We start from the raw sequence: 15,814 nt of genomic DNA on the forward strand, positions 1-15,814 counted from the left end.
ACGCATACCGTTGCTCGTTCACTTTCCCATCATCTCCCTGCAGAGAACGGGGACTGTCAGTCATCTCCCCCCGCAGGGATTGCCCCCCTCTCCGATCATCCAGCACTGAGTGGAGGAACGAACAGGGGAGGGGGCAGGCACAGCTTGCTCTGCCTCTAGATAGGCAGAGACAGCTGTCACTGACGCAGCTGGGTGTATCCAGACAGTATTGTCGGGATCCGTCCCGGCTGCGGCACCCTCATTATATCGCGGGCAATAGACCATTATATACTGAGCTATAGGTCATGGGAGTAGGTTAGTATATGTCCTCCCGTGACCCTAAAAAGAACAATGGGGAAGAACACTTACCCACAGTTGTCTTTAAAGCATCGAGTTTATAATGTTTATAATAATAAGTAAAACCAATAAGTTGCCAGGCATATCAAAGTCCAGGCAAAACAATTTTCAAAACATTTGGGCAGAGCATGAGGTACAACCTCTGGTTTTAGTTTGTTTGCTATTTTTCTAATCTGTCCATCTAATTTTGGGGAGATTTATCCTCATTTCCTGTCACTGGCACCAAAAGTGAAGGGACATTTCATACCGACTGATCACTGGAACAGGTACTGATAGAGGATTTCCCAGTAGGGAAAACGAACTGCCCCGAAAACATCTGTCAAAATCACTTTGAGTATATTAATCTCACTTTGAGGTATGAGGAGGAATGTCCCCAGAGGATGCAGGCTGCAATAAAACCCCATGTGAGGATCGAATGATCCTTTTATACGCTATCAAAAAAAATCTAGCTTGGAGTTTCACTTTAAACATGCTAAATCACTAATCACAATAAGATTAATGGCATGCCCACAAGTAATATGTCCAACAAAAATACCATAGAAACATTAGAGAACACAAGTGTCCGAACTGACAGAACGTCAACATTTCTCTGACCAGTCAGATGACAAAACCAAACAGGAGCCTGCAGATTAGCTAGCTGATGGGTCCTTTGAAATGTGAAAGGAAAAGCACAATGCTCAGGATTAGGGCTGCAACAACTAATCGACATAATCGATTATAATCGATATGGACAAATCTTTAGCAGACAATACGATTTTCCATTCTAATCGTACAAATGTACTTGCAGAATGAGGTGGAAGAAAAAAAAAATAAAAAAAAAAATAAGGTAACATTATATGGGACGGGACATAAAAACTAAACAGAACTGAAAAGCTACAGACTTCATCTGTGGGTATGAATTGCCAAAACTACATTTGCTTAAGTTCCTGAAATGAGCAATTTGACTTAAATGTCAAAACAAAGTCTGAGAGATGAGAACGCTATTCAAAAGTGCTTGATATAAGCTTCATATCGACAATGTCTGTCAGTTTAATATTCAATTGCATTTGTATGTATGGGTGGGTTATCAAAGTAAAATAAAAAAGCACATGGTAAAATACTTGAGAACAACATTCACAGGTGGATATGATATATGAGAACATATCCAAAAAGGACGTGTTAGCTGTGTGTCCTGCTGACAGCTGATGTGCCTGCTATTATCTTTATTATTTGCTATATGCCCATAAGATGCCATCCAGGGAGCACTTTTTGAACGGAGTTCAGGCAGGTAAGAGGGGCTTTGCAAAGTAACCAGGTAGGTCAAGTCTCACAAGACAGTTGAAAAAGTCTTGTGGACGAAACGCGTAAAGGGATTCCTCTACATTACACTGAATGATCGATAAGGCCGAGTGTCTTTTTATTACTCAAAGCTTTTAATTCTACAGAATTTCGTAAGTGTTTGCAGTTCTTTGCGTCTAAATAAATAATTTACTGTTACACTTAGAAGTGTTCCCTTTCTTTCTCGTTCTCCCCTCTATCCGGTTTAATTCGTACCCGGCGGGCTGCTAACATCGCCGCAGGGAAGTTAGACGGGGAATCTGAGAGGAAAAAGGCAGGAACGCTTTTCTTCTACAGAGTGAACACAGGATATCAGGATTTTCTCTTGTGAGCTGAATGTTTCCTGGTTTTTACCTCGGGAAGGACAGATAAGTGGGCTGTCGTTGGATAACCCTAATTTTCCTTTTTTGATTAAGGACTATGGACAGAGGAATTTAACGACTATTTATACAACGTTTTCCCCCGTCTATGTCAAAAAGTCCTCTCATGTGTGAAGAACTGCACTAATTGGATGTGGGTTTTTATGTGCTATATTTTAAGAAGTATTCACAGTCCAATATTATGATGTCATTTTGAATATATTTTTACTTCTTGATACAATTTACAAAAGTACACATTCACTAATTGTAATTCACTAACAAGCCATGTTGAGACACTTATAGTGGTATCAATGAATTTTTTAGGTATAAGCATTATACTGCTACCACGGTAATCCTACACAATTAGAGTCACCACAGAATAATTTATATACACTATTTAATCAACAACATAGGTTTATATATATTTATTTATAGATCACAAATTAGCACGATTTTAAGTACTATTTAACAATTTAATCACATAGAATTATTTATCACCATTTTCACCGTATATAGTTTGACATTGTGTTTAGTGACAACTAAACCTACTCCAAACCAAAAGAGATCCACCAACACCGAGCGCAACATACTAGTTCATTTTGCCTGATTTTTATCAACACATTGGTGCAGCTAGTGACAAAATATAGCTACTCCTAGCGCAACTAATTGATTTGTATACCATAAGAGTGTCAGCAGGTTCTCTTTAAATGCATATTTTGCAAAAATTTAATAAATGCATGCACAGTGCATTTATTAAAGGATTACTGAAGGCTGGTCGTTTTTACCTTAATACATTCTCTGTAATAAAAAGTAAAAAACACCCAGTACCTTTTTGAGTCCCCTGTCCCCCACACACTTACCCGTCAGTGTCACTTGTCATCGCCATCAGTCCCCAAAGCAATCCTCCGTCCGAACTTGCAGGAGAGAAGATTGAGGGCAGAAAGCCAAAGATTCAACCTGTTGGTCGGAGAGGAAGGGCGTGGCCTGCCGCAGTGCTTTGTGTGTCTATGGATGTGGAGAACTAGCATGCACGGGTGCCTCCATAGCAGCCGCTTAGCTGACAGAGGCACCTGTGCAGGGGGCGGGGGGAGAGCGCTGCGGTGAGCCACTAGAAAACGAGGAATTGAAAATGTTTAATAAAAAACAACAAAGAATTTCTTGTTGTATTGGCCTTCTATTTATGAAACAATAAACACACATGAAGCTTTAATATCACTTTAAATCTTTTGCTTTGGAGCCTGCAATGCAGTTCAACTGCAATTAGTGGATCATGGGTGCAATGCACAGGCTCCTGGAGACAATGAATGGAATACAAATGCGGTGACGTAGCAGTACTTGTGTTCCACTGAAATCAAGTCCACTCTTTCACAACGACAGATGCAACTTGTAGTCTCTACATTCACAGATCCTGGGTATGGATTTATGAATGGATGACATGGTTGTGCAGGAGGAGCATGTCAAATTCCAACAGAAGCCTGCGGGAAGAAGGCGGTGACGTTTCAGGCAGGGGGGAGGGTGGGTTACGGAATGTGACCATGTTTATACCATAAATATGGGTGTAACATGAAACACGTCACAAACGTGGACTGAGCCTTTAAGATGCACATACACATTTGCTTTTTTTGTTCTTATTTATGAAAATGTTGCCAATATAACACATTTGCGGAGGAATAGGAGATTATAAAAGATAATAAAAGGTTGAGCACATACTTCTTCAACTTAATAGAACAAGTTATTCTTGTATGAAAAGATTCTCTCATCCTGCTGCTGTAACCATACAGGCAGACAATAGCTGATCCACTTCCAAGTGCCTCTGAACACAAGATGTTTGAAAATTCCTTTTTTGGACGAGGACAGGAGGCACTACCCCATCCATGCTTAATGCTACGAAAATATTCAACTTAGAAAACATTTCCAACAAGATATTTAGCGCTATGCTTCTATAATCTGGTTGGCTGGGTCACAACATTATGTAACAAACTCCTAAGGCAGACAAAGCAATACACAAACAAAATGAATGCATATGTGAGCTTTATGGTACAGATAGCTGCGTTACAGAGCAACTATAACAGAACTGTATGTCAAGGCATGGGCTCATAAACACTAGTTTCTGCTGAAATGGAAATCTATCTGTTTGGGACAACTGCGTTAATAAAAGAGAAAGCTCCCTACTTCTTACTGAAACCTTGAGCAAGAACAAGACCTTGGCTACACTGCTATCTGCAATGGTTGGTGGATGGCAGTTTGAACATTCAAATACAATGATTTTTAAAGCTGAACTCCCATCAAGCAGCGAAATACAATCAGGGCTTTTGGTTGGAGGGTAGAGCCAGGCCTCCTGTAGCGGGCCCAGGCCCTCTAAATTTAGCAGGGGGTCCCGAGAGCCGAGAGGGGACTACTTGACCATTTTTGTCAGTGTGCTGCCCTGGGGTAGGTACCATATGAGTGATAACCCTATATCAACTATAGTCTTAGAGTAATAATTAAATAAATAATAGGTTATTTATAGCTTCTGATAATCATTAATCTTCCCTTGGGGAGCAATAATAATCTTGGGGGAGATCTTTGTTGCTGTCTGGAGGGGAGGAGGCAGTGAGGTTGACAAGGGGGGCCCTGTCAGGTAATCTGTACTGGGCCACATGATTTCTATTGGCCTTGAATACAAAGATGAAATACATACATGGGAGCCGTTTTATCTGCCAACATTTTTTTTTTCATTTCTCCCTATTCTGTCCTGAGATGTACACATTGTTAGCATGGCACTCAGCACAGCCATGTGGAGAACATTACTTACAGCCCATTAACACCTTTCCATTCTGATGCAAAGCGCATGTCAACATTGTTTGCACTTAGGCATTGCATTCATTTGAATGGGCTGCCAACGCACCAGGACAAAAAATGGGCATGCACCATTTTTTGCAATGTGGTGTGCTGGAATGCATGTACATTCCTATAGCGCATTAGGGTGGCACTAAAACAAATAAAATGTACGTATGGTGTGTTAACATGTGTTGTGGCACATCACTGCAATGCATAGGAGTGACTGGGTCCTTACTGTTAAGAAATGCAACGGTGTCCTCTCTCTATCCGCAGCATGATGACTGGACAATAAAAGAGCAACCGCGAAAAGATAAGGTTGTCTTTACGCTCACTCTGCACTCTTTTTCTAACAGAATGTTCTTTGTCATCACATTTGCTGCTGTCCAAGTGCTGACATCAAGTCAAATTCAGGTACTTACACTATTTACTTTTACAAAATACATTTAGTGATGTATTCAAGAATACAGAGCTGCATTGTGTGTCTTTTTTTATCCGCCTGGAGTTCAGCTTTAGGAAACAGTAAATGTGCATGGCTGTGCACCAATAGCAGACATTATAAGCAGGCAACTCCTCTCTTTTATGTAAGATCCCAAGAACTGCAGAAGGAGGAGGAACCCTGTTAAAGTTCTAAAGTTCCAGGATATACTGTACTATCCGGTTATAACATCAGCATACTAATAGTTATACATAAAAGAGTTGTTTATGATAATGCAATCAAAGCTTAAGATCTTTTATGTAGTGACTGCTGCCTTCTGTCTGCCCATCACTTTCTACAATTTCCTGAATTGTGTGCTTTGTAACTCTTTCCCTGCTGCCTAATGTGATGCAATCTCCATTTCTTAGTGCATATATCATCATGCAATGCTTACAGCAAGCAATGATAATGTTATATTGTTCATTCCTTGTAGTTCATAAGGTAGGCTATGTGCGTTGAGCCACAAGGACGTGCATATACACAGGGCTGAGTGAAATTGTGTCAGTGCATTGAGAAGGTCATCTTCAATAAAGTTTACAAAAGCCTAGATCAATATGGTTATTTAAGTTAATTATGGATATTCAATATAAAAAATACATATTTATTTTTCGTTTTTGACCATAGATACCTTCAGGGGGTAGAGGAGATATAAGATCAAATGTATTTCCATCTCCTCTGTAAAGCTGGCCCTAGACATCAGACATGCAAACATTATATATCTGTATAGCGATAATGGAGAGAGAAAGAGGAAAAGCATCAGGCTGAAACTACCCAAAGTAACCAGTTGCTATTTTTTCCCCAGAATAGTTTGCCTGAGAGTTTTTTTGGATGTCTGCTGGTATTTAGATATGGAAATCTAAGTTCCCAACTATCCCTTATTTGTCCCTTGTTCGTTCTCAAATGCCCCTTTTATCTCTGGTGTAGAGATCTGTATACATTAATGTACTATTTATCTTCCAGAGATGTTTAAAAGGCACTATCCTTTTTATCCATCCTTCACGTTATTGCATTGGTTATTTTTAAAATGGAATAGTGGCAGAATAAAGACCCAGCAGGTTTTAGTAATCATTCTTGAGCTTTCATTTATCATGGTTCACATGTTTTGGGACGTGAATAGGGTATGCTTTTAATAAGGTATGCTTTTATTATTATTTTGCGCTTAAAAAAAAAAGAAGTCTTCCTTTCCCTCTCAGAAGGTTGTGAAATATGTGGAAAATGTAAAGCTGGCCCATACACTGACCGAAGAATAAAAACCACTTTTTATTGCTTTATAGTTTACTTTATAGTTGCCTTGACTTATTTTTTACAGATATACCATGACCTGGATGAATGCGAACCTTCACATACATTTTTCTTTTCAGTTTTGGCTAGAGTGAAGAATGGTGAAACCCCTGTTAACTTTTATTGAAGTCTACTATTCATAGTGGGCAGATTTAGCATAAGAGCTTTGGGTAAAGATCCACTTTCATTATTATAGTGTTCAAGGAGGACACTGGATACAAAGTATAACAACAAAAAAACTCCTTTCAGTTAACATAGAACTAAAAATATTATTATTTTATAACCATACCTTCGCTGCGCCGAGCTGTTCCTTCCGAAATCGCTCCAAGGGTTTAATAAGTGTTTCATTAACATTCATTGCCTAGTAAAAACAAAAAATAAAAACATAATTACGGTGTAGACAACTGACTAGATAGATAGTTAGTCTCTATCTGTGTGTATGTCGCACACAGGTATGTGTGTGCCAATCAGAAAGTACATCTATAGCCAGATTTTTTTTATACATGTTAAGGACTTTTTAGGATTTGCAGCATTGCTGGGTAGATTTAACCTCACTTGCTTCCCAGAGACAACAGGAAGTGAGTGAAAACCTCTGTCCAGAATGAGGGAAACAGGTCCTCTTACTGGAAGATTCTGCTTTACCTCCTATTGAGATGACAACTGAAAAAAACAATGGTGTTCCATCAAAACAATCCACTCCCAGTCTGGGTGCTGCTATACAGGGAATAGAAAGAGGCTGATATCAAGTCAAATCAGGCACTTACACTAGTTGTATTTAGAAAATTACATTATTTATAGTTGAATACAGGCTGCATTCATTTTAGTTTTTTATATCTGCTTGGACTTCAGATTCAACAGGGGGAGTATAATTCTCACATTTGAAGCAGTACCTGAGTTCTGTCTTTTTCAGCAGCTAGTAAATACAGGAACACCCCCGTGTAAGTCGGCTTGATATGAAATTAGCTGTGGAATTCAACCTGTACTGATGAAAATGTAAAACCTGCCATTGAGAATGCTACCTTGCTTGGATGTCCTCGGCTTCAGTATAATCTGACTCGCCATTAGTAAAGTCAGATCAGTTGATCTGCATCTTGTTATGGGTCATTGAAAGTACTAAAGTCATTAGATCATCATTACAGCCAGGGAACTATCAATGTCAGAACAAAAAAGGTCCTCAAATGCAGCCTACATATTTCTCTCAGCACAGGTTTCCTTTAATAGCTTTCAGTTTCCATTTTGTAAGCTGAACCATTGGCATAAAGATGCTACTTAAAGTACTAAAACCTATACTTGCATATCTCTTGACTTAAAACCATACGAGATCAGTAAATATTTGCTTGTTAACACATCTTAATGAGACTATCTTTTTTTTCTAGCTTGTTTATATATTTAGCCTGTGTTAAGGAGGTTTTATCACTTTCATATAGATAATTATCATACTGTACCCTTCAGTGAGAGAAAAGCTTGAACTTCCAAAACAAACCACATAGTAGTATACAAACTATGAGCAATCATAATAATAATATACTAAAAACAACAATAATCTGTGGAAAGGCAACATTGGCAACATTACACCCACCTATCCCTAATCTGATGAGGTCTTGGATTGTGTGGCATCTTTGGCATCACACAGTCTCTTGTCAGAACTCAGCACCTTTACTGTCAAGGAGTACAAACTCTCTGCATTCAATCCAATGGGGATGTCTGTACTCTGTCAAAGTATATACTGTCCATAAGATAAATTGGACATTACAGAGCACATGCACAGAAGGTAGACAGATCAATTTGATGAGGCTGTGCAACACCAGGGAGGCACCAAGGAAGTCAATTCAGGGTACAAGCGGGTACAAGACTGGGATGAAAGGCTAGGGGCTTACATTAATGTAAAGTGTCACTGCAAACACTGAATGGTTGACGGAAAATGAGATACTACAAAGACTTGCAAAACTTAATGCAAATAAAGCAGTGGGACCAGATAACTTGCACCCCAAAGTGCTTAAAGAACTAAGCCAGGTTATAACAAAACCATTATTCCTCATTTTTAAGGACTCTTTAATGACTGGTAGAGTTCCAAGTGACTGGAGGAGGGCTACGGTAGTCCCAATATTCAAAAAGGGGGCAAGATGCCAACCGGGGAACTACAGACCAGTCAGTTTCACATCGGTGGTATGTAAAGTGTTGGAGGGAATGATTAAGGACTATTTGGTAGAATATGTTCAGAATAATGGTATAGTCAATGACAATCAGCATGGGTTCAGGAAGGACCGTTGCTTCCAGACTAACCTACTAACTTTTTACGAGGGGGTAAGTAGAAATCTGGATGGAGGGAGACCGGTGTATGTGGTATATCTGGATTTCTCACAGGCTTTTGATACGGTGCCACACAAACGCTTGTTATACGAGCTGAGATGCATGGGCATAGATGGGATGCTGTGTACATGGATAGAGAACTGGCTACAGGAACGGGTACAAAGAGTATCTATAAATGGCAGCTTTCCAGAATGGGCTAGTGTCATGAGTTCTGTGCTGGGCCCCAGGCTGTTCACCCTATTTATTAACGACATCGGGGAGGGTGTGAGTAGCAATGTTTCAGTGTTTGCTGATGATACCAAAATCGGGAGGGTAATAGAAACGGACCTAGACAGTTTAACATTACAGGAGGACCTGGATAAAATAGGGGAGTGGGCTAATATATGGCAGATGAAGTTCAATGTCGATAAATGCAAAGTAATGCACTTTGGGAATAAAAAATAAGCAAATGGACTATACAATTATGGGTATGCCATTAGGGAAGTCAGAAATAAAAAACGATTTGGGGGTTATTGTAGACCACAGATTGATTAATAGCTTGCAGGCTGCTGTAAACAAAGCAAGCAGAGTCCTGTCTTGTATTAAGAAGGGGATGTATCGCAGGGACAAGTCTATAATTGTGCCACTTTATAGATCACTGGTTCGGCCTCATCTGGAGTATGCGGTCCAGTTTTGGTCACCAGTTCACAGAAAGGACGTCCTTGAGCTTGAAAGAGTCCAGCGGAGGGCAACCAAACTAATTAGGGGAATGGAGGACCAGAGTTATGAGACAAGACTACCAAATTTAAACATGTTCACGTTAGAAGTAAGGAGATTAAGGGGGGTCATGATTTTCATGTACAAATTGTTTAATGGTGACAGTAACATTAGCAACAAACTCTTTACAATTAACTCTGTAACAAAGACTAGAGGCCACCACCTAAAATTGGTGGAAAAGAAATTCAAGCACAAGGGGCAAAGGGGGTTCTTCACAGTAAGAGCGGTTAGGGTCTGGAACTCGCTGCCAGAGGCGGTGATCTCAGCTAAGAATATGGAATCATTCAAGAAGCTTTTAGACGATTTCCTGAGAAACCATAACATACAGGGGTACAGGTACAATTAAGAATTAACTGATACAAGGACCTATGTGTGTATGTATATATGTATGTGTATGTATATATGTGTGTATGTGCATATATGTATACACACATACGCACACATCAACAATAGGTTGGACTTGATGGACTTATGTCTTTATTCAACCTCAAATACTATGTAACTATGAATACACGTATTACATATAACTACGTTTTATATCAAAACAGTGCATAATGAATCTGAAGGAAGATCATGACAGGACTTTCCTTGTCCACATTCCCCCTTTCACATCTTTAGTTCTGAATGGCAGCTACAAACTTTTGAGCAATTTGTGCAATGTAATCTTCATGACTGTCTATTTCATGTATGACCATGTATGACCAAATTAAGTAAACCACTTTTAATAAATCAGACAAAAAGTCCTTAGGTGCAGGTTATCTGATGATTACCTTTCCAAAGATATAAAACAATATTACCAGTAACATCACAGGTAACTTTAAGCCCCTTGAGTGCTAAATACAGACTATTAGTGAATGTAAAGGAAACCCCCCTTTTTTTCCCCCTCATAGAGTAGTTAAGGGTTATGACTAGGCATGCACCAATACCTTTTTTTGGCATCAAGTAACGATATATTTTTTTTCTTCGATGCTCGTCGATACAAAATACTGATATTCTATCCAAAAGAACACTGGCTTCACGTACCAAGGCAGCCTGGCTTCCTGACCAATCAGGAATTGGTCAGGAACCCAGGCTGCTAGCAACAAGTGAAGCCGGCTTCCTAGCCAATCAGGAAGCAAGCAGGTGGGTCATGACGTGCCTCCCGGTTTCCTGATTGGAATCTCCCTTTGACCGGAAGTTCCAGTATCAAGGTAAGTATCAGAGCATTTGGGCGAGTACAAGTACTTACCCAAATACTTGGTATCGGTGTATCCCTAGTTATGACCCCGATCATGTGTTCTTTTCTTGCCTGTGTCCATCAGGGAGCTTTTCCTTGACTTCCTCTCACAGAAACATAGCAGGAAGAGGAGCCTTTTCAAAATAGAGGCAATGTCCTCTCTTAGACAGGTGTCAGTGGAACAGGTGTCCCCACTGCAAGATTTTGACAACCAAATGTTGGCCTTGCCACCACTTGCTGGACCAGAGATGATGGTCACAAGGAACGAAAGTGAGGGTGAATCTCCCAATAAGGGATAGCAATAAAAACCTGACAGAAATGCTGATAACCCTTTCCTAATTAAAAACATTTTAAAAAGTTTTGACGTTACAAACATTTTAAATTCAACTTTTACTAAACGGTATATAAAGCCAAGAACAAGAATCTTATATTTTGCAGTTTACCAGTCCTTAGAAGTGGTGGCTGCTTTTTTTTTCCTTTTTGACATGGTGATCATGTCGTGGGTTAACAACGCTCATTTGACATACTGGGGTCTATTCACGAAGCTGCCGAAGGATCTGGCCGTAGCTTCGGACAATCCTTCGGCTAGCTTCGGCTCCAGGACCCCTTCGGTTCAGTAGAACCAAAGGAGTGCTGTACGGGCTATTCACAATAGCCCGTACAGCTCCCGATCATGGCCGAGCGGCTCGGCTGAGCCGAACGCATATGCATCGGCTCGGCTGAGCCGTGCTGAAAGCCGAAGCTGGCTGAGCGGCCGGCCATTGGCCACTCGGCCTGCTTCTGACAGCTGGGCGGAGCCAGCCGTGATCTTACGGCTGGCTCCGGCCACTTGCAGCGAGATCAGCGTCCCTGGTTACCTGCTAACCAGGGACACTGATCTCCAAACAGCAAACTCTCCCTCGCGCCCCGGGAGTCTCCTGCTCCCGGCCGCCAAGGAGAGAAACACGGCTGTGTCCTTTTTTCTTTATTCTAACATGATCGATGTCAGAATAGAGAAAAAAAAAAACAGATTTTTTTCCCATTGAAAAGCATTGGGACATTACTATTGGCTATTGCAAATTGAAATAGCCAATAGTAATGTCCCAATGCTTTTCAATGGGAAAAAAATCTGTTTTTTTTTTTCTCTATTCTGACATCGCTCGTGTCAGAATAAAGACAAAAGGACACATCAGTGCTTCTCTCCTTGGCGGCCGGGAGCAGGAGACTCCCAGAGCGCCCGGGAGAGGTTGTTTTTTTTTTACAGCAGCAGACCCGCCAGACAATAGGAAACTATTGGGCGGAGCTAGCTGTCACTGCTAGCTCCGCACAATCGTTTTCTATTTACTTTTTTTTACTTTATTCACTCTTTTTCTGTATTTTATCTATATTTTATCAAAAAAATGGGAGTTATATTCTGTTTCTGTGCACTAAATTTCATTTTAGTGTATTTTACCCTAGAAATACTGGTTTGATAAACATTTGGGCAACAAGCATTTTTTTTCATTCCACAGGGCCTCTGCTTTCAGAAAATATATAATTGTTGAGGGGTTTTAAGCGGTTTTCTAGACAAAATTCAGATTTTATGTGTGCAAATAGTAAGAAATTGCTCTGGGCAGCAAGTGGTTAAGGAAATTCTTACACTGTCAATAGAAAATAAAATTAATGAACTGCCTGCAGTACATTTTTGGGGGTATATGTGGGTATCTGGCTTTACGGATTTACCCAAGAATAATTTATGGTTTTACCAACTCAAATAGTTACCAATAAAAATGAATATACAAGCAACATAAAAATAATTTTGTCTTCCGCTGCAGATTAAAATCAATGTCTCCCAGTTACAACAGCATTAATCATAAAAACAACTGCAAATTGTGATGAATAAACAAAAGTTGGCTGCCGCCTTCTGAAATAAGTGAGGCCCCAACAAGCAGTGATAATCCACCCGCTCACATATGTAGTAGGATACTCTTCACCACTAGGCAGACAGACAGAGGCAGCTGTCTGATCAGTACAGTTTACATGACTTCTATGTAACTCATAAAGCATCTATTAAGAAAAGCAGATGTAAGGCTGCCCACAGGCACAAAACAGCGCTGCCAGACATTCAGCACAGCACAAGAGAAATTAATTGGACATAAAGTACATTATATGAATGATTGTTGCTTTTTTTTTTTTAATACACATGCAATGATGAATCGCTGTTCAAACAAATGCACACACATTTAGTGCCAGTCAAATGTGTTAAAATATTAAAAGATAGCTTGTGTGATGGAAACTTCCAAAACATTCCAGTTCTGACAGCACTGGAATGTTGCGGGTTTGCCTTACTAAAAAGTTGCATGAAACTTCTCAAGCTAATTATCTATGAGAAATACCTTATGGCAATAAAGATGCCAATGACTGTTATAGATAGATATAAAATCGCATTACTTTTGTGCAGGTGCCTGAAGAGTCACAAGCCCAACCCCAGCTTCATTGCATACAAACATAGTGTCCTAGATAAGGACCTGCGAGGGATTGGTGTAAACTTATTTCCCCGAAGCTTACCCAAGCCTGTGCAAACTGTGACCGACAGACCCTTGTGATGTGTAGTTGCAGCCGGAGAACGTCCTGCCGTCACTGATTGAGGCGGGAGGAGGGCGTGCCAGTGATCATTTTGCACAGACTTGGGCAAACACTCTTGAACTGGGTTTGCACCAAGCTCTACGGCATTCTACGGCATTTTTGCAGCATTGGAATAACCCATTTATTTAAAGTGTATGTAACAAGCAGATATACATTTCTATTACATTATCTAATAACTATCAATAATGTAGCCGATGTATATGTACGCGCAAGGGATAATAACACGGAGTTGCTTGGACTTTGTGAGCATGGAAACATGGTGAGGATGACTACAGACTCTTTAGCAAGGGACTTACTTTGTTTGGACACATAGGCCTGCTGATGGCTAACAATGCAACAAATAACATAACCATTTGCTACCCAAGCAGAAATCCTCACCAACATTCTTAATGGACTTTAAATGTAAAGATATATGCAGTTAAATGTAAAGATATATGCAGTTACAATTATAGAGATGAGACCTTTGAGTACTTGAAAGGAAGTCCTTGCTGGTGGTGCAGCTAAGCTGAGGACAGGACCTGCACAAACAGACTGCCAACAAGGAATACATGTACTGGGACAGGGAGCAGTGTGAAAATACTAACATACAAAGCCATCTACAACTTCGCTCCAACCTACATCACTGACCTCATCTCAAAATATCACCCAAACCGTCCTCTCAAGATCTCCAATTACCTCCTCCCATGCTCGCCTCCAGGACTTCTCTAGAGTGTCCCCCATCCTCTGGAACTCCTTACCCCATTCTGTCCGCCTATCTACAACGCTGCACACCTTTAGGTGATCCCTAAAAACCCATCTCTTCAGGGAAGCCTCTCTCATCTCAACATAACTGCCTTTTACTTCCTCCAATAACTCAATCTAAACAATTATTACCTTTTGTATCACTTGCCCCTGCTACTAGATTGTAAGCTCTCATGAGCAGGGCCCTCCCAACCCTATTGTTCTGAAATTGTATTGTATTGTAACTGTACTGTCTCCACTATTTTGTAAAGCGCTGAGCAAATTGTTGGCGCTATATAAATCCTGTATAATAATAATAAAAAAGTCGGCAGTGGAAACAAAACCAGCACCGAAGGCTTCAGACTTGGCTCAGGCAGAAGAGTCTAAAAGATGATTACAGAAGAACTCTGGGAAAAGCTTTTCTTAACCCTTGCAGTGGGGCTATCCCAACACCGCAAGGGTTAGGTGCTGATTTTTGTATAGGTGCTAAAATTTTAAAAAATGATACTCGCCCGATCCTCAGAGCTAGCTGGCTCTTAGGTTCAGTTCACACCTAGCCATACAATTACTAAAATACTTTTTTTTTTTAAAGGTTGGGGAAAAAATTATTTTTGAATTCAGCCTGACAAATTCTGCTGCAAGATGTGCATTGCGGTGACATTTATTTCAATAGTACCCCCAAACGCAACTGGAGTGTGTGGTACTGTAATGCCGTGTGTTCCAGTGCAGTGTGATTTCAAAAAATATGCATGCAGTTTTATTCAGAATTAAAATTTGTTAGTAACACTCCATTTGTGTATTTTATTTTAAATAAAAGATTGTATTTCTATTTTTTTCTAATCTAATTAATCGAATAATCCAAAAAAATGTAAAAAAAAAAAAAAAATCGGCCAACTAAACGATTATGAAAATAATCGCTCGTTGCAGCCCTAAAGTAAAGTAGGAAAGGATTAAAAGCGATGGTAAGATTTTATATTCCTAGTGAAATTATTTTTGCTAGTTTCACTTTGGAGGCTGCACTTACTTCTTGAGTGGTCACCAGGGAAGAAAACAAGAAGTCCCCCCCCCGGTGGGACAAACACAGGATAGGGTTTCTAATCCTTTTAAGCCAATAAAAGGATTTTGCTAGTGTTCTACTGAACGACTGCTATGTTTTACCTATGGGTGTCCAAACTACAATCCATCTGAAAAAGCATTCCCCTCTACTGACTCTGGATATTCAGGACAAATCTAAATCCTGTACTCAAAAAAACTACTGCTCGACTTCCCAGTGATTTCGGCGAAACTGAAAGCATTGCAGTCAGCTGTTCATAACCTATTTCCAGACAACACAGCTCTAGAGTGTCAGACTTTGTACAAGAGTTGAGAAGTGCAGAAGGACAGTGGGAAGCAGATAACATTTGGCTGTAGAACGAGACTTGTACAGCATGTAAACTCTGTAACCTGAAATACCCCACAAGTCTGAGACAACTCGGAGAACTGAAATAAATGATGAAAGCTACAGAAATCTATGTAATTTACCTTTGATGTTCTCATAGACACCCATGTGGTAAACCACAGCACGATGGTCTAGCATTGTTCAAACCTCTGTGCGGCACTGTGCAGGCTACACCAATGAGT

General features: G+C 40.1%; 1 protein-coding gene across 1 annotated transcript in view; it reads right to left on the reverse strand.

Annotated features, from left to right (window-relative positions):
- Positions 1 to 15,814, reverse strand: part of ARHGAP10 (Rho GTPase activating protein 10) — a 231,975-nt gene that overhangs the window by 151,890 nt on the left and 64,271 nt on the right. Inside the window, exon 4 of the mRNA XM_018554263.1 lies at positions 6,878 to 6,949. Coding sequence (XP_018409765.1) covers positions 6,878 to 6,949 — 72 coding nt within the window. The remainder of the gene's footprint in view (positions 1 to 6,877; positions 6,950 to 15,814) is intronic.

The sequence above is a fragment of the Nanorana parkeri genome, unplaced genomic scaffold (genome assembly GCF_000935625.1).
Source record: "Nanorana parkeri isolate BGI_ZX_2015 unplaced genomic scaffold, ASM93562v1 scaffold150, whole genome shotgun sequence".
In the NCBI taxonomy this organism is placed as follows: domain Eukaryota; kingdom Metazoa; phylum Chordata; class Amphibia; order Anura; family Dicroglossidae; genus Nanorana; species Nanorana parkeri.